Below are 24287 nucleotides of genomic sequence, written 5' to 3' on the forward strand. Positions count from 1 at the left end.
AATATAGAAATTTTCCTGTCATAGTATGATATTAATTTTTACATGTTCTTGTGTTTTAGAACAATAATATATTCATTTTATAAATTTTTTAACACTCTCTTTGTCTAAAATATAATAAACTGACTGCATGCAAAATGCATTATACGTGAATCAGTGTCCAGAAAAGATAATGTTACTAAAACGTGAATATTTTATTTGGGTATTGACTTATCAAACGATATGTATGATGTTTATGCATAGTTTAAAGTTGATTGAAGATTAAAGGTAATTATAGACAATGTTGAGTGTTAAACAGTTGCTCACTATTTACAATTATTGTATATTCTGGCGCGTGTAGTTGTCATAGTCTGACGCGTGTACAAAGTTATAGGTGTTAATTGAATGTTATTGTAGCAATACAATAAGGGACACACGTCCGTTACTCCAACCAATTTGTTCATCCTTAAGCGTCATTATGCTTCTATGAAAAGAAGTAATTCTTACAAGAAAATAATCAGCTGGTTCGAAAAAAAATGCCTGGCCATTCATTCTCTTGAAACCATGAATAAAGCAATAGCAGAATACATAGGTACCTATCCTATTAAACAAACAAAATATTGCTGATGATATATGCAAGCTGTCATCAATATTAATTCTTTGAAAGAAATTGTTCAGATCACAGGCAAACCTCCAAATGTTATCTTGACTCATTAATTTCTTCATCTATCAATATAATAAAAAAAAATGAAATCTCTTTATTGCTGTCAATGCATTTTTTTTTAATATATTTGTTCTAATAATATTTTTTTTAAAGTTTTCTTGTCGCTAAATCGAGTCTTCTTGTCGCTAAATTTATTCTTCTTGTCGCTTCTTGACGTTTCTTGTCGCTTCTTGACGCTTCTTGTCGCTAATTAGTGAGACCCTGTGTAAAGCTATAAGATTTAGTTTCAGATTTGATTAAGTGTTATAAGTTCCAAATTTTAACAATATAATTTAGTGGGATACATGAAGATATGTATTTTTGTATTCCAATCAGAAAGTGTAAGTGTCCATGGGAATAGATATTTCATAAGAGCATACACTTAGTGATTTTACAAATTTTCTTTGAACAGTTGAATATGCCGAAATATCCTCCGATTTGCGATATACGAATACGAAAGTTTTATTTTGATTCGGGTCACATATAACATTACAAACATAAACTCTTGAGAGCTTTTTACAGAACATAAATAACATAATCAAAACTAACTTGTAGTTATCATAGGCGGATCCAGGGGGGGGGGGGGGGGCCCTGGGGGAAAAATTTGGTTGATTATATAGGGAATCACTGAAGCGTGACTGGAGCGGGCCCCCCCTTAGGTCAGTCAACGGGCCCCCCTTACAAAAAGTTCTGGATCCGCCACTGGTTATATATATATGATATATCATATCTCTGGTTATGCATTCTGTTTTATTTACACTATAGCTATCTCCATTTTTATCAAAACTGGACCTATAACACTTTAAGATTCTCAGGACGATATGTCAAGTATGTTGTACACTTGGATTACACAATGTCATATTTATCATGTGTGCTAGACCCATTGGTGGCCTTCGGCTGTTTTCCGCTCTTTGGTCGGGTTGTTGTCTCTTTGACACATTCCCCATTTCCATTCTTAATTTTATTTATCCAATAAAATATTTGATTTGATAAAAACAAAGAGCATGCAGATATTACAATGCATATATACAGCGGTACCTCGAATGACCAAATAACACTGTTATTATCCAAATAACACTTGTAATGACCAAATAACACTTGAAATTTTAATATTAGCACATATTGGTGACATTTAAACATTGATTATTAAATAATATCATATTATAAGTGTATTTTATAACTTAAAAATGATTTACAGAAAGCAGGTAAGTTCAAAAAGATCATTATAAATATAGTGTGTACATCCAACATGGTGACCAAGGAAAACACAATGGGAAGAATTAAAAGAATGATTGCATATGCATTCAAAGGGAAATGCTATGAAAATAAAGTATTTAATAATGTACTGAGTATTGTCCAATAATTGTTTTTCAGTAAGGTTTTGAAAAGTTAACAAGTACATCAAAGCCATGCAATTACTCCAATCACCTATTAGTTTTCTTAACGATTTACTCAATATATGCTTTCTGTAAATAATTTTTATACGCCCGTTTACGGGACGTATTATGGTATACCTCTGTCCGTCCGTCCGTCGTCAACATGTCGGACATTAACTCAAAAATGCTTTAACCAATTTGCATAAAACTTTATTGAATTGTTTATATCTAATGACGTGAGCTCCCTTTCGTTTTTTATAAAATTTAGATTTTAGGTTTCCGAGTTATGGGGTTTTATTCATTAAAAAAAGGGGGATTTTCCAGTTTTCGGACAATTAGTCAAGAATGCTTTCACCAACTTGCAAGAAATTATGGTGAATTGTTTATATCTATTGACATGAACTCCCTTTCAATTTTTATAAATTTTAGATTTTACGTTTCTGAGTTACAGGTTTTTTTTCATAAGAAAAGGGTGGATTTTCCAGTTTTCGGACAAAAACTCAAAAATGCTTTCAGCAATTCTTATGAAACTTTGGTGAATTGTTTGTATGTATTGATGTAAGCTCCCTTTAGAATTTTATAAATTTTACATTTTACATTTCTGAGTTATGGGGTTTTATTCAATAAAAAGGGGTGATTTTCCAGTTTTCGGACAATAACTCAAAAAATGCTGTCACCAATTCTCATGAAACTTTGGTGAACTGTTTATATCTATTGATGTAAGCTCCCTTTTTATTTTCATAAATTTCTAATATAACATTGAGAATTAATTGAACTTTATTTGTTTATAGTCTGACAACAGATTTACTAAGTATTGCACAACAGCAAGAAATCTTTAATTGAATATAAATTCAATTCATATAACCAATTTCAAGATCTTTGACTACATTTATTCAGAAACCTATAATATGTCATATTTAATTACAATCCAAATTCAGACCTGAATCAAGCTTGAATATTGTGTCCATTTTTGCCCCAACTGTTCAGGGTTGGACCTCTGCGGGCGTATCTAGCTGCGCTCAGCGAAGCAGTTTATTAAGTTATAAAATACACATATAATATAATATTATTTAATAATCAATGTTTAAATGTCACAAATACGTGCTAATATTAAAATTTCAAGTGTTATTCGGTCATTACAAGTGTTATTTGGATAATAACGGTGTTATTCAGTCATTCGTGTTACCCTATATACAGGATATATTGAAATCCCTCTAATATCAAAAGATGATATTTATTTTGATATTTTTATAGACATAGAAAAAGGGGAGGAAATCCTTTTTGATATTATCTTCCTGAGGAATTTTCTTATTTGACACCAAATTACAGAGTTAACTTAGTGTTTTATCTAAAGTAATTTAGCATGCCCTTTTTATACGCCTTTTTACGGGATGTATTATGGTATACCGCTGTCCGTCCGTCCGTCTGTCTGTCCGTCGTCAACATGTCGGACATTAACTCAAAAACGCTTAAACCAATTTGCAAGAAACTTTGGTGAATTGTCTATATCTATTGACGTGAGCTCCCTTTCGTTTTTTATAAAATTTATATTTTACGTTTCAGAGTTATGGGGTTTTATTCATTAAAAAAAGGGGGATTTTCCAGTTTTCGGACAATTAGTCAAGAATGCTTTCACCAACTTGCAAGAAATTATGGTGTATTGTTTATATCTATTGACATGAACTCCCTTTCAATTTTTATAAATTTTAGATTTTACGTTTCTGAGTTACAGGGTTTTTTTCATAAGAAAAGGGTGGATTTTCCAGTTTTCGGACAAAAACTCAAAAATGCTTTCAGCAATTCTTATGAAACTTTGGTGAATTGTTTGTATGTATTGATGTAAGCTCCCTTTAGAATTTTATAAATTTTACATTTTACATTTCTGAGTTATGGGGTTTTATTCAATAAAAAGGGGTGATTTTCCAGTTTTCGGACAATAACTCAAAAATGCTGTCACCAATTCTCATGAAACTTTGGTGAACTGTTTATATCTATTGATGTAAGCTCCCTTTTTATTTTCATAAATTTCTAATATAACATTGAGAATTAATTGAACTTTATTTGTTTATAGTCTGACAACAGATTTACTAAGTATTGCACAACAGCAAGAAATCTTTAATTGAATATAAATTCAATTCATATAACCAATTTCAAGATCTTTGACTACATTTATTCAGAAATCTATAATATGTCATATTTAATTACAATCCAAATTCAGACCTGAATCAAGCTTGAATATTGTGTCCATTTTTGCCCCAACTGTTCAGGGTTGGACCTCTGCGGGCGTATCTAGCTGCGCTCAGCGAAGCAGTTTATTAAGTTATAAAATACACATATAATATAATATTATTTAATAATCAATGTTTAAATGTCACAAATACGTGCTAATATTAAAATTTCAAGTGTTATTCGGTCATTACAAGTGTTATTTGGATAATAACGGTGTTATTCAGTCATTCGTGTTACCCTATATACAGGACATATTGAAATCCCTCTAATATCAAAAGATGATATTTATTTTGATATTTTTATAGACATAGAAAAAGGGGAGGAAATCCTTTTTGATATTATCTTCCTGAGGAATTTTCTTATTTGACACCAAATTACAGAGTTAACTTAGTGTTTTATCTAAAGTAATTTAGCATGCCCTTTTTATACGCCTTTTTACGGGATGTATTATGGTATACCGCTGTCCGTCCGTCCGTCTGTCTGTCCGTCGTCAACATGTCGGACATTAACTCAAAAACGCTTAAACCAATTTGCAAGAAACTTTGGTGAATTGTTTATATCTATTGACGTGAGCTCCCTTTCGTTTTTTATAAATTTTAGATTTTACGTTTCAGAGTTATGGGGTTTTATTCATTAAAAAAAGGGGGATTTTCCAGTTTTCGGACAATAACTTAAGAATGCTTTCACCAACTTGCAAGAAATTGTGGTGAATTGTTTATATCTATTGACATGAGCTCCCTTTCTATTTTTATATATTTTAGATTTTACGTTTCCGAGTTACAGGGTTTTATTCATAAAAAAAGGGGGATTTTCCAGTTTTCTGACAAAAAATCAAAAATGCTTTCAGCAGTTGTTATGAAACTTTGGTGAATTGTTTATATCTATTGATGTAAGCTCCGTTTAGAATTTTATAAATGTTACATTTTACATTTCTGAGTTGTGGGGTTTTATTCATTAAAAAAGGGGGGATTTTCTAGTTTTCAGACAATAACTCAAAAATGCTGTCAGCAATTCTCATGACACTTTGGTGAATTGTTTATATCTATTGATGTAAGCTCCCTTTACATTTTCATAAATTTCTAATATGACATTGAGAATTAATTGAACTTTAATTGTTTATAGTCTTGACAACAGATTTACTAAGTATTGCGCAACAGCACAGCGCATTGCACAACAGCAAGAAATCTTTAATTGAATATTAATTCAATTCATATAACCAATTTCAAGTTCTATGACTACATTTATTCAGAAACCTATAATATGTCAAATATTTAATACAATCCAAATTCAGACCTGTATCAAGCTTGAATATTGTGTCCATTTTTGGCCCAACTGTTCAGGGTTGGACCTCTGCGGGCGTATACAGCTGCGCTCAGCGAAGCAGTTTATTTTTGGGCGCCATGCATTTTTTCTTCCGAAAAATTTGACGCCATGTGCCCTTTTACGTTATCTGGATCGAGATCGGGTTTTTCTCTGATCGAAAGGCGACAACCACAACGGAGCATTGACTAAAGTTGGTTGCATGTTATTTCATGAAGACAATTTTTATCACTTCTGCGAGACTCGAGAACATACACTGTACATCAAATCATTCTAACTTTCGGCAAAATAAGTTTGTTACTTCATTAGAACGTGATGAAAGTTGCCTGAAGTAAATTTGTAATCCATTTATTGCATTAAAAAGGTCATATTCCTTTCCAAATTGCGAGCCAAACATCCTTTATTTTTGTAAATTTTCTTCGTCCACCATTGAAATATTTGTACGAACTACAGATCAGAGTCAGGATTCATCGGAAACAGACCAGCTATGAACTAAATCCTGATTCGTACGATAATGACTACGGATGATGAATGGCACAGCTGACTATTGATCCCAAAAGGAAAAATTACACATTCCACACGCATTAACATATATGTAAATATAACTCAACATTCAGACGTCTTATACGTTCGGGTATTTCACATCCAATCTTTTATGGTAATATTCTTTACAAAGCACAAAAATGTCAGTATTCACCTCAAAAGCTAACAAAACCTTTAAACAGACTTATTAAGAAGGGACATAGTTACGATACTGTTGTCAGGTCATTAAAGATTGCATATTTTGGCTTTAATATTGATTCACTTATAGGGTCTTTGCATCGGAATTAAACACATTTATTCTAAAACCAGTTGTTGGCATGACACGGGTTATGTTCTTCTCATATATTTTATGACGGTATAATACTAAACCCCTAACAGGAGGGATTGTGCCTGATATTCATATGATGAAGACATAATCTTTCAATCAGTTAAATGAGGTCTGGAGCTGGCATGTCAGTAACTGCTAGTAGTCTGTTGTTATTTATGTATTATTGTCATTTTGTTTATTTTCTTTTGTTTCCTATTCTGACATCGGACTCTGACTTCTCTTATACTGAGTTTTACTGTGCGTACTGTTGTGCGTTTGTTTTTTCTACATTGGCTAGCGGTATAGGGGGAGGGTTGAGATCTCAAAAAACATGTTTAACCCTGCCGCATTTTTGCACCGGTCCCAAGTCAGGAGCCTCTGACCTTTGTTAGTCTTGTATCATTTTGAATTTTAGTTTCCTGTGTATAATTTGGAGTTTAGTATGATGTCCATTATCACTGAACTAGTATACATATTTGTGTAGGGGCCAGATGAAGGACGCCTCCGGGTGCGGGAGTTTCTCGCTGCATTGAAGACCTATTGGTGGCCTTTGGCTGTTGTCTGCTCTATGGTCGGGTTGTTGTCTCTTTGACACATTCCCCATTTCCATTCTCAATTTTATTTTAGTTAGATCTACGTGATTAATGTATATGCATTGTTTCAATTTATTTATTAAAGTTGCTCCACTCTGGGACTATTATACTAATATCATTATATTATGTCCCAGCTTAACTTTGTTAAATTTATATATCTTTTTAATGAGAAACACTGAATTTCATAAACATGATAACAATGAGTACCCGGTAGTTTTATTGAATTTTAATTGATATAACATCTTTCTTTTCCATTTTGATATAAAATAAAGTTCTTTGTTATAAGTGCTAGATATTTAGTTGGTAGTTTCTGACAAGAGGACTTATATAATTGTGCAACTAAATATGATAAACTTAAACAATTTTGAATTTGAACTGTTACTTTAATTGTATACCCAGGTATGAATTGAACAATATAAAAAAAAATAAGATACATGTATATATGGACCTTTTTATTACAGTAAAAACCAACCATTGTAGGGCCTCGAGCGAACGAGCACTATTCTTTCAAATCTCACCACTTCTCCCTATGATTCTGAAGTAGTGTGAGCATTGAATATGTGTAAATTACTATTTTATTTATGTGCCCTATTTGGTATAGTCGACGCGCAAAGTGCCCTTTTTGTAAAAAAATTACCATGCCTTTATTCAGTCCTAGATAAAACACTATAACTCTTATAACTTTAAACATGTTCCACAGTAATCTTGCAGGCCGTACAGTAACTTGTAGTTACTTTCTTCCAGGGATGGGGTAATCGTAATCTGTAATCGTAGTGGATTGTAATTGATTACATTTTTTCAAGTAATCCACAGTAATCTGTAATCGACAACATTTTCGTAATTTAATCAATTACAGCAAAATTATTATCAGTTATTTTTTTATGACATTTCGATTACTTTAGTGAAATAGTTTAATGAAATATAACCTAGTTTAAATGAAAATAGACAACGGCATGTATTCATCAGTTTATAGTACAGATAAAATAGTATGTATAATTAATATGACTTGAGAGAGTATCAAATGCCTTATTCAGTTCTGTTGTCTACAGCTGCATTATGATAAAGTAGATACAATGTATAACAAATTTTACTGTATTCCAAGCTTTTGAAACAAATGAATTTCAATGCTTGTCAATAATTGAGGACCTTTTATATCAAAAGACAAAAATAAGAAAATAGATTATTACAAGAAAATAGTCCTAAGTTTAGTTCTGTATTACATTGAAGTAGTAAACGTATTTGTATTACTTCCTTAAAGCACAATTTTCAATAAGAGTTTGATTTTTAGCTTAGAATAGATGAAAACATTGATTCATCATAAAGTTATGATATAAGAATTAAGAAAGTATACAAAATCCTTTTGACAATGTACCAATGCATTGCAATTCTTGTTCAGTAATAGATACTTGTATCTCATTTTAACACTAGAAATATATATTGTTTACACAATTAAATAGAGAATATAGAATTGTCAACAACCATCTTGTCTTTGCTAATCAGATGAACAAAGGATTTCTAATCAATGAGATGTAGACTTTGTTTTGATTTCAATTATGTCTAATTAAGTGAGAAATTTACATTATATTGCCCTAGGTTATAAATTTTACTCCATTGGCAGCTTTATAACCTGTATTTAGGGAGGTTATCCAAACAAAAGGATGTACATGTAATCATAAATTATAAAGATCCATCTTTAAAACTAGCTAACTAATAATAAAATTTGCAAAATATGGAGAAAATTACTGAAAATATAAAGAAGTGATTAATGCAATGGTTGATGTCATTGCAAGAACTTTATCACCACTCCCTCATGATGTAAACCAAAATTTTCAAGAATTTTGAATATTTTGGATCCTTGGTATAAGCTTAGATCTAGACAACAACTGTCAAGATAATATTTGGAAACAATGATTGAAATGCTGTTATTGTAAAGTTCTAAATTTCCACTATATATGTTTGAGCAACATGATTGTTTTAATTTCTTTGTTGATTTTTTATAATTTTGTAGCATGTAATTGACAGTAATCGAAAAGTAATGTAATTACTTTTGATAAAGTAATCGATTGCAATTGATTACATACAAAAATCTGAGTAATCGATTATTAATCGATTATAGCAAAATCCTTCAAGTAATAATCGATTACATTTTTCAGTAATCGTGCCCATCCCTGCTTTCTACGTCATTTGGTCTTTGGTACAAGTCAGATCGGCACCTGGTCAATTCAGTACCTATAGAAAAAGTCAAACCAGCACTTATAATTTAAAGTCATTTCGACATTTGGCAGCTAATATTATTTTTACCTTTTTCTTAATTGGAACTATTGTTCCAAGTCTTTCCTACGGCCTCCCAAACAAGAAATAGCACAGGTTAGCTACTAAATATACAAAATGTATACACACTGAAATATACAAATGATATAGTTCCCTATAATTCTTATGTCTGTGTACATATGCACATATGAACTGTGAAATTTGGGTTATATCTTTGGAGCAGGTCATTGAAGTATGTACATATAAATAAGAAGATGTGGTATGAGTGCCAATGAGACAACTATCCATCCAAGTCACAATGTGTAATCAAAGTACTGAAGTACTGAACATCGGATGACCGCAAGTTATTGTGGATGGTCACAAGCACTTGTCTCAGAAAAAAAATCAAATCTCTATACCTGAAAGTGAGGTTAAAGTACATAGATATAGTTTTTTCTGAGACAAGTTCGTGCGTGGATGATGAATAAATGACAGGGAATTTAACTTACTGTAATAACTATTATATTGTAGTGATACAAATCAGTATACTCTGGTTTGTTGTTATATTTTATATTAATATTTGTATATAACAGTTACATGTATATATAATTTTCATCCATTTGTATATCATTATATGCTACTATTCTAATAATAGTGCAGTGCAAGTGCACGGTGGACACTCTTTTGTAATAATTCGATTTTTCTAATAGATTGGATTTGAGTAGGCATTCATATTTTCCCGCAAATCGTTCTTGAGATATTCTTCCGCATGCGTTAACACAAATTTTCGGTATTCTTGATTTATTATTGATATATATATTTCTCACGACAAAACATTTTCATATCATTTATCTATGTTCTTAAAAATTATTTTCATGAATATTAATTGATAAAATTGATATATAACAAGCGATAAGGAATGTTATTTTGCCTTAGGTTATCAGTCAAAATCGAAAGTCACGTGGGTAGAAATGTATCTGGCAACAATACATCGGAATGCCCTCATGGTCATTCGATGTAAAAAGTAGACAATTATAGGTCAAAGTACGGCTTTCAACACGGAGCCTTAGCTCACACTGAACAGCAGATATAAAGGGCCCCAAAAAGACTAGTGTAAAACAATTTAAACAGGAAAACCAACAGTCTAATCTATTAAAAAAACGAGAAACGAGAATGTATGTCTTTAAGTTTTGTCGATTTACAGGCTATTTTTGTCAATTAATTAGATAAGAGTAATGATACAATACCAGTATGGTCCGAGGACACAGTTATTGTCCTTTGATTTTCGTTGTCTACAAATATAGTCCCTAGTGTGGACAGTGTATAACTTGCAAATTTTTTTCATACACTTTCCAAATTTATTTCTTTATATTTTATGCATGAAATATTAAGTAGGGGGATGAAATTACATGTTAAAAAAATTTGGGTGATGAATTTTTATGTAAAGTAGTGATTTGGTCCAGTATAAAAAGGTCAAAAATTAGTATGTCTGAAGCTGTCAAACTGAATTATAGACCCCCTTAACATAGAATTGTCCATATTTTGAGTTAGAGTTGGTAGACTTTTCTATAATTTTGATATTATTTGTCCCAAAAGTAGTACACTACACTGTAAAAATCTTTTTGAGATATAACAGGTGCGATTTTTTCAATTTGAATTTATTGTCTAAAAGAAATGCACTACCAAATGAAATAACTGTGTTCTCAGGCCATATGATTGACAACTGCCATGATCACAAAACAATCAGAGACAAGGTGGTGCCTTGAAGGCTTCATTACAATGTCCCACCTCCTTAAATGCCAATCATATTGGCAAAATTATTAATCATCCTCAGTCTTACATAATTTAACAGACCCTTCATTATACACCTCAATACACAAATACTTGACCTAATTATTCACAAATGTATATAAATAGAAATGATAGATTTATTCATTGCCTTTTACTTTTGATCTACACTACATAAAGTGATTCTATAAATTATGTCTGAAAGATAAATGATTAAGGATTAACAAGATCTTTTTTCAAAAGAAAAGACAAAATATGAAATCTAGATATCAAAAGGTATCTAAGTAAGGACTTTATTTTACTTGATAAATATGTGCAATCCTAATCTGTAATTAATTAATAATTTAGGTTCCACTTATCAGTGCTTGGCTTGAAACAGTAAGTAAAATTTCCGAACTTTTAACCTGAGCAATCCAATATTTTTATTTGTTTATTCCCGATGAAATGTCTTTTTTTTACTATATTAGTCATTTAAATACAGGAAGGGTATTTTTGCAATTAAGAATGAATCCCCATTTCAATAAGATAAGTTTTTTATTATGTTTATTTGTTTACGTTGTAAAACATGTAAAAGGAAATTTATTTTCAATGCCCTTTTCTGTAAAATATTAAATTATAGATTGAATTAAAATACTCTCTACATCTTTTAATCTACAGTGTCATATAATCATGATAATTGTTTTCAAAATCAATAAGCAATTCTTAGAGGAGAAAAATAGTATACCTATGTTTTAACTTACAAAAACAACAACCTTTTTCGAATAATTTTTGTAGACAATATAGATCTTAGTTTCAAGTCTATCTGTTGGTCCCATGTCCTACAAGGATAATTAATAAACTTTATGAAAAGAACCTTTATTTGGTAATTAGGGCCCGCCAAATGGCGGACGCCCTATAGTGATCAGTCTGTTCGTCCGTCCGTCTGTCCCTCCGTCTGTCTGTCCGTCTGTCCGTCCTTCTGTCCGTCCGTCAGTCTGTCTGTCCGTCTGTCCGTCCGTCCGTCCGTCCGTCCGTCCGTCCGTCCGCCCGCCCGTCTGTCCGTCCTTCTGTCAGTTCGTCCGTCCATCGGTAACAAATTGTGTCTGCTCTATATCTAGAGAACCGTTATGATTTCAAAGTTTATACTTGACATATATATTAACCAACACCAGAGGGTGTGTCATAATGTATGTACAACTTCCTAGGTCAAAGGTCAAGGTCAAATCTTTGGTTTTAGTTGACAACCCCATGTCCTATGGTAGAGATCGTGTCCGCTCTATATCTTGAGAACCGTTATGATTTCAAAGTTTATACTTGACATGTATATTAACCAACACCAGAGGGTGTGTCATAATGTATGTACAACTTCCTAGGTCAAAGGTCAAGGTCAAAAACTTTGGTTTAAGTTGACAACCCCATGTTCTATGGTAAAGATCGTGTCCGCTCTATATCTTGAGAACCGTTATGATTTTAAAGTTTATACTTGACATGTATATAAACCAACACCAGAGGGTGTGTCATAATGTATGTACAACTTCCTAGGTCAAAGGTCAAGGTCATAAACTTTGGATTCTGTTGACAACGTCCAATGCTAAAGATACAAATTTTTTACCACACATTATTCACAGCGGGGCCCACAGAGATGGCTCCCATCTCAATGATATCTAGTTTCTTCTGTTTCTAAAGATAAAACGTAAAAGGTGAAACATGTAGCAGGGAAGGTTATTTGGTTAAGATATGAAATTGCAATTTTTAAACAAAATTGTTGTAATAGAAAAACAAAGGATATGGGGTTTCCATCCATGACACAAAATCAGTACATGCACAGCAAAAAATACACAAAAAGCAATGGAACAGCGCTTTTATTGCTGTTCTTCATCTCAAAATCACAGCTAGGCCTTAAACACAAGGCAAAAAAACTCTCACCTCACTGCAAGGTAAAGACGCAAATTATGTTTAGGTATGGTATGGACAAAAAAGAACATTAAGAGTAGTTTGAATAATTTCAAATTTGCTATCATTGATTCACATTTAGCTCATTTTGTCTACTGAAAAAGTGCTTATCCTTCTAAAGACCTAAAGTTAATGCAATTGTTAGCAATAGTGCTATATTAATGTCCTTTTTGTCGAGCCTTCGACTTTTGTCGAAAAAGCGAGACATAGCGATCCTACATTTCGTCGTCGTCGTCGTCGGCGGCGTCCACAAATATTCACTCTGTGGTTAAAGTTTTTGAAATTTTAATAACTTTCTTAAACTATCCTGGATTTCTACCAAACTTTGACAGAAGCTTGTTTATGATCATAAGATAATATTCAAAAGTAAATTTTGTAAAAAAAAAATTCCATTTTTTCCGTATTTTACTTATAAATGGACTTAGTTTTTCTGCCAAGAAACATTACATTCACTCTGTGGTTGAAGTTTTTGAAATTTTAATAACTTTCTTAAACTATCCTGGATTTCTACCAAACATGGAAAGAAGCTTGTTTATGATCATAAGATAGTATCCAGAAGTAAATTTTGTAAAAAAAAAATCCTTTTTTTCCGTATTTTACTTATAAATGGACTTAGTTTTTCTGCCAAGAAACATTACATTCACTCTGTGGTTGAAGTTTTTGAAATTTTAATAACTTTCTTAAACTATCCTGGATTTCTACCAAACATGGAAAGAAGCTTGTTTATGATCATAAGATAGTATCCAGAAGTAAATTTTGTAAAAAAAAAAATCCATTTTTTCCGTATTTTACTTATAAATGGACTTAGTTTTTCTGCCAGTTAACATTACATTCACTCAGTGGTTAAAGTTTTTAAAATTTTAACAACTTTCTTAAACTATCCTGGATTTGTACCAAACTTGGACAGAAGCTTGTTTATGATTAAAAGCTAGTATCTAGAAGGAAATTTTGTTAAAATTTTGTTTGATTTTTTCCGTATTTTACTTATAAATGGACTTTGTTTTTCTTCCAGTTAACATTACATATACAGTCTGCAGTTTAAGTTTTTAAAACATTTATTAGATTCATAAACTATCCTGGATTTTTACCAAACTTGGACAGAAGCTAATAACAATCAAAAGATAGTATAGAGAGGAATATTTTTATTTATTTTTTTCCTCATTTTTGGTGAGCCTGCGATTAACAGCAAAAGTAGGCGAGACACTGGGTTCCGCGGAACCCTTACGAATTTTTTTCCATATCATACCCAAATATAATTTGAAATTATTCAAACTACTCTTCCAATCTTTCCATCACTTTGATTTTTTTTTAAGGAATTACAGTATATTTAAAAAAAAAGATTTGCAAAACTCAAAATTTCAGATATTTATGAAATAGTTATTTTTTGTAAATCGTTAAAAAAAACAGCACATGTAAATGGGTTTTTTGTTTGAAGTTATCTCAATATTCTATTAAATTTGTAATAATGTTTTGGTCTGTTTTCGTTTTAAATACTCATAGTGTGGTGACGGATAAGGAAAAAGTTGATTATTAAAAGAGTTTAATTTCACTTCATATTACACGGCTAAAAATTTGCAGAGTCCTAGAAAAACGATTTTACTTGATTTTAAGATTGGTCTACCAAAAAGTCATATGGTGCAGTTTTTTAATTTTAGCGTTTAGCTAGCAAATTTGACTAAAAAGCTACATGCAAGACGAGGAATAACGTACTCTTAAATAGATTCAGGTAAATGGTAACTTGCCCTTCTACCACTCTAACACCTAACAGGGATTAAAACCTTATTCATTAATTACAAATACAAATTTACAGAACAAGCGTTTTACAATAAGCTGTGCGATATCAATGCTAACCCTAGTTTATATATCAAATCAAATTTAACAAACTAGACTGTAGGGCAGAACAATCATGACAATCAGAAACTTTCGACAAACTACAATCGTGATCATGGCAAGTATACTGCCGATCAGAGATGGGTTTTTTTCTTTACTTTTGTTGAGGGATATTTAGAGTTGGAACTATTCCTTTCTGGACAGGGGTCATTTGTCCTAGAAGCGCCCCGATGATTCAGTTGTTTTATATTCCCATCATTTTTATACGACCGCAAAAAAATTTTGTGGTCGTATATTGGTATGACGTTGGCGTCGTCGTCGTCGTCGTCGTCGTCGTCGTCGTCGTCGTCGTCGTCGTCGTCCGGCGTCGTCGTCGTCGTCGTCCGGCGTTGTCGTCCGAATACATATTGGTTTTCGCACTCTAACTTTAGTTTAAGTGAATGACCATAAGGTTAAATACCACAAAAGGAAGGTTGGGATTGATTTTGGGGGTTATGGTACCAACAGTTAAGGAATTAGGGGCCAAAAAGGGGCCAAAAATGAGCATTTTCTAGTTTCCAGACAATAACTGTGGAACGGTGTATGGATCTCTCTGAAATTATACTACAAGTTTCCATACCACAAAGGGATGGTTAGGATTTGCTTTGGGGGGTTATGGCTCAAACCGTTTAGGAATTACGGGCAAAAAAAGGGGAAAAACAAGGTTGTCCTGGTTAATGGACAAATACTTTAGTACAAAACATAAGTTAAAGCAGTGTAAGGGAGATAAATCAAATACATCATTGAAATTATCTCCCTTACACTGCTTTTAAATTATGTATAAAGTAATGGTTAATGAACAATAAAGATAATCTAAAACAGTGTAAGGGAGGTAATCCAAATACAACGTTTTGGTTACTTCCCTTACACTGCTTTTAAATTATGTTTAAAGAAATGCATATTTATAAAGGAAGACCAGTAAAAATATCTGCAAATGTTTTCATCTTTTTTTTTTACAAAAAAATCCATATGAAAGATTTGACACTATATTTTTATTAATTCTATTATAAAATAGATTAAGTTAGCACTATGGTAAATTTAAATGGGTAATTATGGTTGCCAACTCCATTGGAAATTTGAATTGAGATTATGACCATATCTTGAGGGAAAGAATTTTTTTGGGGGAAAAAGGGGGGGGGGGGGGGGGGGGGGATAAAAAGAAATTGTGGGGGGCCAATTTTTTCTCATTTCAGATTTCAGAAATTAAAAAGAATTATTCTTCAAATATTATTTTTTTTTCAAATTTCAAATATTGAAAAATTTCAAGAAGTAATCTTTAATTGCACAGTATGGCGCATTAGATTTGTAAAATCTTTGATCACATTTATTTATTTGTTATGCCGAATCTAACAGTGTATTTAGATTTTTAATTTTGGGTCCAGTTTTCAAATTGGTCTACATTAATGTCCAAAGGGTCCAAAATTAAACTTTGTTTGATTTTAGCAAAAATTGAATATATGAGGTTCATTGATATGCTGAATCTAAACATGTATTTAGATTTTTGATTTTTGGCCCAGTTTTCAAGTTGGTCCAAATTGGGGTCCAAAATTAAACTTTGTTTGATTTCAACAAAAATTGAATATATGGGGTTCTTTGATATGCTGAATCTAACCATGTATTTAGATTTTTTATTTGTGGACCCCGTTATCTAATTGGTTCATATTGAGGTCAAAAGGGTCCAAAATTAAACTTTGTTTGATTTCATCTAAAATTGAATTATTGGGGTTCTTTGATATTCCAAATCTAACCGTGTATTTAGGTTTTTAATTTTGGGTCCTGTTTTTTAAATTGGTCTACATTGAGGTCCAAAGGGTCCAAAATTAAACTTAGTTTGATTTTGACAAAAATTTAATTCTTGGGGTTCTTTGATTTGCTGAATCTAAACTTGTGTTTAGATTTTTGATTATTGGCCCAGTTTTCAAGTTGGTCCAAGATAGGGTCCAGTATTTAAACTTTGTTTGATTTCAACAAAAATTGAATATATGGGGTTCTTTGATATGCTGAATCTAACCATGTATTTAGATTTTTTATTTGTAGGCCCCGCTATCAAATTGGTTCATATTGAGGTCAAAAGGGTCCAAAATTAAACTTTGTTTGATTTCATCGAAAATTGAATTATTGGGGTTCTTTGATATGCCAAATCTAACCGTGTTTTTAGATTTTTAATTTGGGTTCCGTTTTTTAAATTGGTCTTCATTGAGGTCCAAAGGGTCCAAAATTAAACTTAGTTTGATTTTAACAAAAATTGAATTCTTGGGGTTTTTTGATATGCTGAATCTAAACATGTGTTTAGATTTTTGATTATGGGCCCAGTTTTCAAGTTGGTCCAAGTTGGGGTCCAAAATTAAACTTTTCTTTATTTCAACAAAAATTGAATATATGGGGTTCTTTGATATGCTGAATCTAACCATGAATTTAGATTTTTTATTTGTGGGCCCCGCTATCAAATTGGTTCATATTGAGGTCAAAAGGGTCCAAAATTAAACTTTGTTTGATTTCATCAAAAATTGAAATATTGGGGTTCTTTGATATTCCAAATCTAACCGTGTATTTAGATTTTTAATTTTAAGTCCCGTTTTTTAAATTGGTCTACATTAAGGTCCAAAGGGTCCAAAATTAAACTTAGTTTGATTTTAGCAAAAATTGAATTCTTGGGGTTCTTTGATATGCTGAATCTAAACATGTGTTTAGATTTTTGATTATGGGCCCAGTTTTCAAGTTTGTCCAAGTTGGGGTCCAAAATTAAACTTTGTTTGATTTTAACAAAAATTGAATATATGGGGTTCTTTGATATGCTGAATCTAACCATGTATTTTGATTTTGGACATTGGACCATAATAGGTAAATTAAAAAAATTCAAGTTCTTAGACCACATTCTTTCTGTGTCAGAAACCTATGCTGTGTCAAATATTTAATAACAATCCAAATTCAGAGCTGTATCAAGCTTGAATGTTGTGTCCATACTTGCCCCAACTGTTCAGGGTTCGACCTCTGCGGTCGTATCAAGCTGCGCCCCAGCGAAGCATTTTATTTTATGTATATGCCCAAAGTGTATTCTGCAATGAGGAAATGTTTTGAAATGCCCTATGATGCTGGACATGTTCAAAACAAACAGTCAACCAGCACTCTATTTCATTGCAGAACATGTCAAATGTCAGAAGCTTAACATTCATAAACTCAATATTATAAGGATTTGTGGTTTAAGATTTTTGTCTTGTTCGTTAACCACTATAGTGAAACTTTGGACCAATGTTGATATCAGTGATTTATTTAGCTTAACCTGTACGAATATATATGTTCCAACCAAGAGTCAGAACCTTGTTATAATGTTCCCACAATACAGTAGTCATTGGAGGTCTGAATTACTTATCGATTTTAAGATTTTAGCATGTTTAGTGTGATGTTAAAATATCCCCTAAGTAGAGATTTGTTTGTCTTGTGTGACTAAGTTTGGGATTGAACAACCGAAACAATTTCTTAGCAGATGAAAGGCGGTTTTAGTAATCAAAATGCATTTTTAAAGTTTTTAGTCTGTCTTATAATGATTAATATGGCAAGCCATTTTACTATTTATTCTACCTTCAAGATATCTAATAAACTTTATAAGATATCTTATATAAAAAACATTTATAAGATTTCTTATAATATTGAGAATGGAAATGGGGAATGTGTCAAAGAGACAACAACCCGACCAAAGAGCAGAAAACAGCCCAAGGCCACCAAGGGTCTTCAACACAGTGGGAAAATCCAGCAGGCGGGCTTCAGCTGGCCCCTAAACAAAAATGTGTACTAGTTCAGTGAAAATAGACGTCACACTAAACTCCGAAACATATTATAAATGAACTAAAATTAAAAAAACATACAAGACTAACAAAGGCCTTATATACTTTATAAGATATCTTATAAAGAAAATTATATGAGATATATCTTATAAATTATATAGGATATCTCATATATATATAAAGTAAAATCACAAAAATACTGAACTCCGAGGAAAATTCAAAAAGGAAAATAAATCCCTAATCAAATGGCAAAATCGAAAAGCTCAAACACATCAAACGAATGGATAACAACTGTCATATTCCTGACTTGGTACAGGCATTTTCTTATGTAGAAAATGGTGGATTAAACCTGGTTTTAAAGCTAGCTAAACCTGTCACTTGTATGACAGTCGCATCAAATTCCATTATATTGACAACGATGCGTGAACAAAACAAACAGACACAATAGGTAAAAATGTCAAAAATAGGGGTACAGCAGTCAACATTGTGTTATCATCTTAATCACTATAAAAACAAACAAATGTAACGAAGAAGCACAAAAAGGCATACATCAAATTTAACATCCTCATTTTGCTTTTTTATTATATGATTTTATTTATCTATGTAAAATTCACCCATAAAGGATGGAAGGTTTTAAGTACTGGCGTAAAAACGCATGTTTATCAGAATTTAAAAGTTTATAAGATATCTTATACAAACTAGATTATATAAGGTATCTTATATATTATATGATATGTCTTATATATTATATGAGATATCTTATAAATTATATATGGTATATTTTGAAGTTAGAATAAACAGTAAAATGGCTTGCCATAGATTAATGTTCCTATTGATACATCATGACAATGTTTAAAGTCAAATATAAGTCTGTTTTGAAAGAACTTTTGTTACCAGTTTGCCATGTACCAAATTCAATCTATATGCCCAAAACTCAAATTTTCCACTTTCATTGAGGTATAATAGATATTTATATTAACAAATACATATTTTTTTCTTATTTGTCTATACATTTTGTATAGTTTTGACGGCTTTTGTTTTTATTATTTGAAGAAGTACATCTTTTTAAAATGAAAATCAGCCCCCTTTTTGTAAAATTGCATACATTTACTCAGGAAACTCATTTAATGATGGTTTTCCATTTTTTTTTATGAAAAATTGAATAAGAAAGAAAACAGATGCAAGTTTGCAATTATTTTTCTGCAAAAAGGTATTTAAATTGGAATTAAATATTCAATGTTTTTTTCTCATGAAAATGGTTAGTGATCTTTGATTTTTTTTTCTCAGAAAAACTGCACCATATTATTTTTTGACGACCAAACTAATTTTAAAGTAAACACATTTTGCAATCGAATGATATATGATATAGCTGTGTAGTAGTTCCGATGATTAAATTTTGAAAATTCTGTCTCTGGTCACTGGGCTATTAAGAACTGAAATCAATTAAAAAAATTGTCCAGTTTGTTGTTTTAACTATTCACAGGTAGTTTTAGATGTATTATAATTCAAAAACTTAAATAAGACAATGAAGCCATTACACAAGCTGTTGTTTAATCCAGAGGAACTTGGTGAGCAAAATAAACATATTTTATGCAGAAAAAAATTAGCATGCGTAGCAACAGATGAAAATAAATAGTCAGTCTTTTTGTTTTCAATGCTTTTCAACTACACAAATGACTTGGCCTTCCATTGTTCCAACTGTTTTAATTCAAGCACCACTGATAAGTCATATGAAGACGAAAGTTTACAAAACCTGTGTCTGCTGTACTAGTTATAGCTTCTGAGGAAGAATGATAGAAGCTAGCATTATACTTTAAAGGGACATTAGCTGTCAAATTCATGAACACCGATTTAACCCAAATTCTCATTTGATTTTTAACACTAAAATGTATATTCAAATTACAAAAAGTCCAAAAGAAACAGTTAACAATGCATGGACTCGTTATTATGTGTCAGCATATTGGGCGTATTTTAGACTAGTCCCCATCTAATAAGCCATTGGAATGACATCCTAAGAATGCCCACTGTCATGTAACTGGATATAAACATAAATACATTTTGTAAAAATGAATCGAAATGCATGTGCAATTGTATAATGAAGATTTTTCTAGGTCTGTTTGATTCATGTTACTTATATATTAAAAATATGTTTGTAATCATTTGACTTTTAAAAGAACAAATTTTATGGGCAGGATCAGTTAACGAAATGGTTATTACTGGTGTCTCCCTTGTTTCACTTTTCTTTTAAATGAATGCTGAACATGCGCAACCCATCCACTTCAGGTCAAATTAAAGGTTGCATGAACATGATGAATATGGATTCAAAGGAGTTGAATTACTGACTTGCAAGCCAATAATACATCAGCAATGTTTTTTTAGCTTATCTTGAAGAAATTGTACCAAACTGACTGCTAATAAAGAAATATAACTAGTATTTCTATAAAAAGAGTTGGAGACAGAAAAATCGCCAGCTGCTATAATATGTTGTTGCCAGTTGAAGCAATCTTAGGAGCCAGCTAGAGTCTTCATTTCCTCTATCCAGCTAAAGTCTTGAAAACTGAGTTTTGTAAATCAATTTTGCATCCGAAATTTTTGTAAATATTAATATGAGATATTTTTGCTTCATTAATTAGTGATTTAGTCTCCTTGGAACTACTCGTCTCTATATTTGTAGTACGTGTAGATACTATCTTACCATTAAGTATTATCAGATAGTAGTTTCTGCTTTGGTAGTGACATCATACATAACCTACTATTCTAAAGTTCCCTTCTGATAAATTGAGGAATTATTGAGAAACTAAGGTTCCAATCCATCAGGCAAAGTTGACCCTTAAAAAGATTAATTTGGCTATTTTTATAGGTCCTTTCTGGTATTTTAGCTCTTTATGTCACTACACATGTTACATATCCATATATATTATATCCTTGGCTTTCAATGTTTGGGATTGAATAGTTTTTATACGACTGCAAAAATTAAAAATTTTTTGATCGTATATTGGTATCACGTTGTCGTCGCCGTCGTTGTCGTCTAGGTCAGCGTCGTCCGAAGACAGATGGTTTCCGGATAATAACTTTAGTATAAGTAGATAGAAATCAAAAAAATTTTAACACAAGGTTTATAACCACTAAAGGAAGATTGGGATTGATTTTGGGGGTTATGGTCCCAACTGTTTAGGAATTAGAGGCCAAAAAGGGGCCCAAATAAGCATTTTTGTAGTTTTCAGACAATAACTTGTGGAACGGTGTATGGATCTCTCTGAAATTATACCACAAGTTTCCATACAACAAAGGGATGGTTAAGATTGACTATGTGGGGTTATGGCTCAAACCATTTAGGAAATAGAGGCAAAAAAGGGGGAAAAACAATTTTTTTTTCTGGTTAAAGGACAATTAAGACAATTTTAAGCAGTCTAAGGGAGGTAATCCAATCCATATTTAAAACAACAATGTTTGATTACCTCCCTTACACTGCTTGTAAATTATGTATTAAGAAATGATGATTGTCTTGAGGTGATTAGCTGTCAATTTATTTTTAAAAGTTACTATTAATTAATATTAATTTTAGCCATGACTATGTATGTCATTTTATATTTTAAGACTTGTATGATGTATTTAAAAGGGTAATTATGGTTGCAAATTTTATTAAAATTTGAATTGAGATTATGACTATATCTTGAGGGAATGATTTTTTTTTGGAATAAGGGAAAGGGGGAGGTGAAAAAAGGGGGGGGGGGGGGTAAATAAGATTTTTTTTTGGAGGGGGAGGACTATTTTTCCTCATTTCAGATTTCAGAAATTAAAAAGAAAATTTCTTCAAATATTTTTTTTGGGGGTTAATTTTCAACAGGATAGTGTATTGCACAAAAGCCAAAAAATGGGGGTAAATTTTATTTAGGGGGGGGGGGGGGGAGGGGGTCAATTTGCAATAGCATAGTGTATTGCACAAAAGCAAAAAATTGAATATAAATTCAAATCATATAACCAATTTTTAAGTTCTTTGACTACAGTTATTCTGTGGCAGAAACCTATTATGTGTCAAATATTTAATTACAATCCAAATTCAAACCTGTATCAAGCTTGAATATTGTGTCCATTTTGGCCCCAACATTTCAGGGTTTGGACATCTGCGGTCGTATCTAGCTGCGCTCAGCGAAGCAATTTATTATCATGGTCAATCCAAAAAAGGGTTTTGGACGCACACAATTTATTAAGTGTCATTTTTATTTAGAAAGTAAATCTTATTAAAAGTCAGCATACATGTATATGAACACAATAATGACCATAGCATATAAAACTGTGATGAGCTCTTAACCAACTATAAAGGATAATTGAATATTAAAAAAAAACAATATTATATGCACACATGTAAATTATTTTATTGTTTATTTGCATAGAAATATGAAAGATACATAGCAGAGGAAGGTATTTTGGACCCACAGACAGATGGCTTCAAAAGAAGAGAAAGGTAATATACACAGGGAAAACTTACTTTGTATGGGAGGTAGAGCATGGACCATCTAATATTTTTAAAACTTCCGTGCTGTGTACAGATTTAATTAGGGGGCCTCTGTGGCCGAGTGGTCAAAGTAGTTACTACTGTAATCACTAGCCAGTCAACACTGAGGTTGTGAGTTCCAACCCCGCTCGTGCGGGTGCACTCGACTCCAATCTTAATTGACTAGGATTGTCAGTTTTCCTATCGAAGGTCAGTGGTTTTCTCCGGGCACTCCGGCTTCCTCCACCAATAAAAACTGGCCGCCACGAAATAGCCCAAAAGCGGTGCTTAAAAGTGGCGTAAAAAACACAAAAAATCAAAATCAAATCAGATTTAATTAGAAGGATTCTCTTTTGACTGTCATATATAGATAAAAAGCAAAAATGATCCACAATATAAGATATACAAAAATGCTTATATAACTGAGACCTCCAATATACTCTGCATAGCCTAGGATTTCTTGTCATTAAATATCAATATTTGACAAATTTTAGCATTTCTTACTTTTATCTTTAAAACTTTTATTGATCATGTTGATAGAGAGCAATTTTTACAGCAAAAAAAAAAAATAAACAATAAAATTTCTTCAAAAGATCAATGTGACTGAACTTGTGGAGCAATCAAATTATAGTTATTGCCCTATAGATTAAGAAACAGTAAATGTGCTACATCACAGATTATTGAAAATTAAGGTCAGAGGACAGTAAAATGTGCTATGTCACAGATGATTGAAGCCCTTAAGTTGAGCCTTTATGATCAAGGAAAAGAAAAATGTGTGATGTCACAGATAATTGAAGACTTTAAGGTTACACAACAGTAAAATGTGCTATGTCATAGATTATTGAAGCCCTTAAGGTATCAAAACAGTATAATGTGTAAAAAATTCTTTGGATGTTTTAGATAAATTACGTGCTTTTGATGGTCCTTTTGATTTGGTTGACACTCAGACAGTTTTGACTCTTCCACTCTTTATACTACACTTCCATGCAATCTTATCAAACAAAAGTTTTCCTATCTAATTAAATGGTTGTTTGATAAATCTGGTCGCAAACTTATTTTCTGCAACTCATATAAAGCCTTTTTCTCTAATGAGAAAGGTGAATATGCTAGATATACTTACTGGA

General features: G+C 31.8%; 1 protein-coding gene across 2 annotated transcripts in view; it reads left to right on the forward strand.

Annotated features, from left to right (window-relative positions):
• The first annotated feature begins 893 nt into the window (after positions 1 to 893).
• Positions 894 to 24287, forward strand: part of LOC127716465 (protein furry homolog) — a 631222-nt gene continuing 607828 nt past the window's right edge. For both annotated transcript variants that reach the window (XM_052222678.1, XM_052222679.1), the window contains exons 1-2: positions 894 to 1020; positions 23063 to 23133. In XM_052222678.1, the coding sequence (XP_052078638.1) occupies positions 23112 to 23133 (22 nt within the window). In that variant the 5' untranslated portion in view covers positions 894 to 1020; positions 23063 to 23111. The remainder of the gene's footprint in view (positions 1021 to 23062; positions 23134 to 24287) is intronic.

The sequence above is a fragment of the Mytilus californianus genome, unplaced genomic scaffold, assembly GCF_021869535.1.
Source record: "Mytilus californianus isolate M0D057914Y unplaced genomic scaffold, xbMytCali1.0.p SCAF_9, whole genome shotgun sequence".
Taxonomy (NCBI): Eukaryota; Metazoa; Mollusca; class Bivalvia; order Mytilida; family Mytilidae; genus Mytilus; species Mytilus californianus.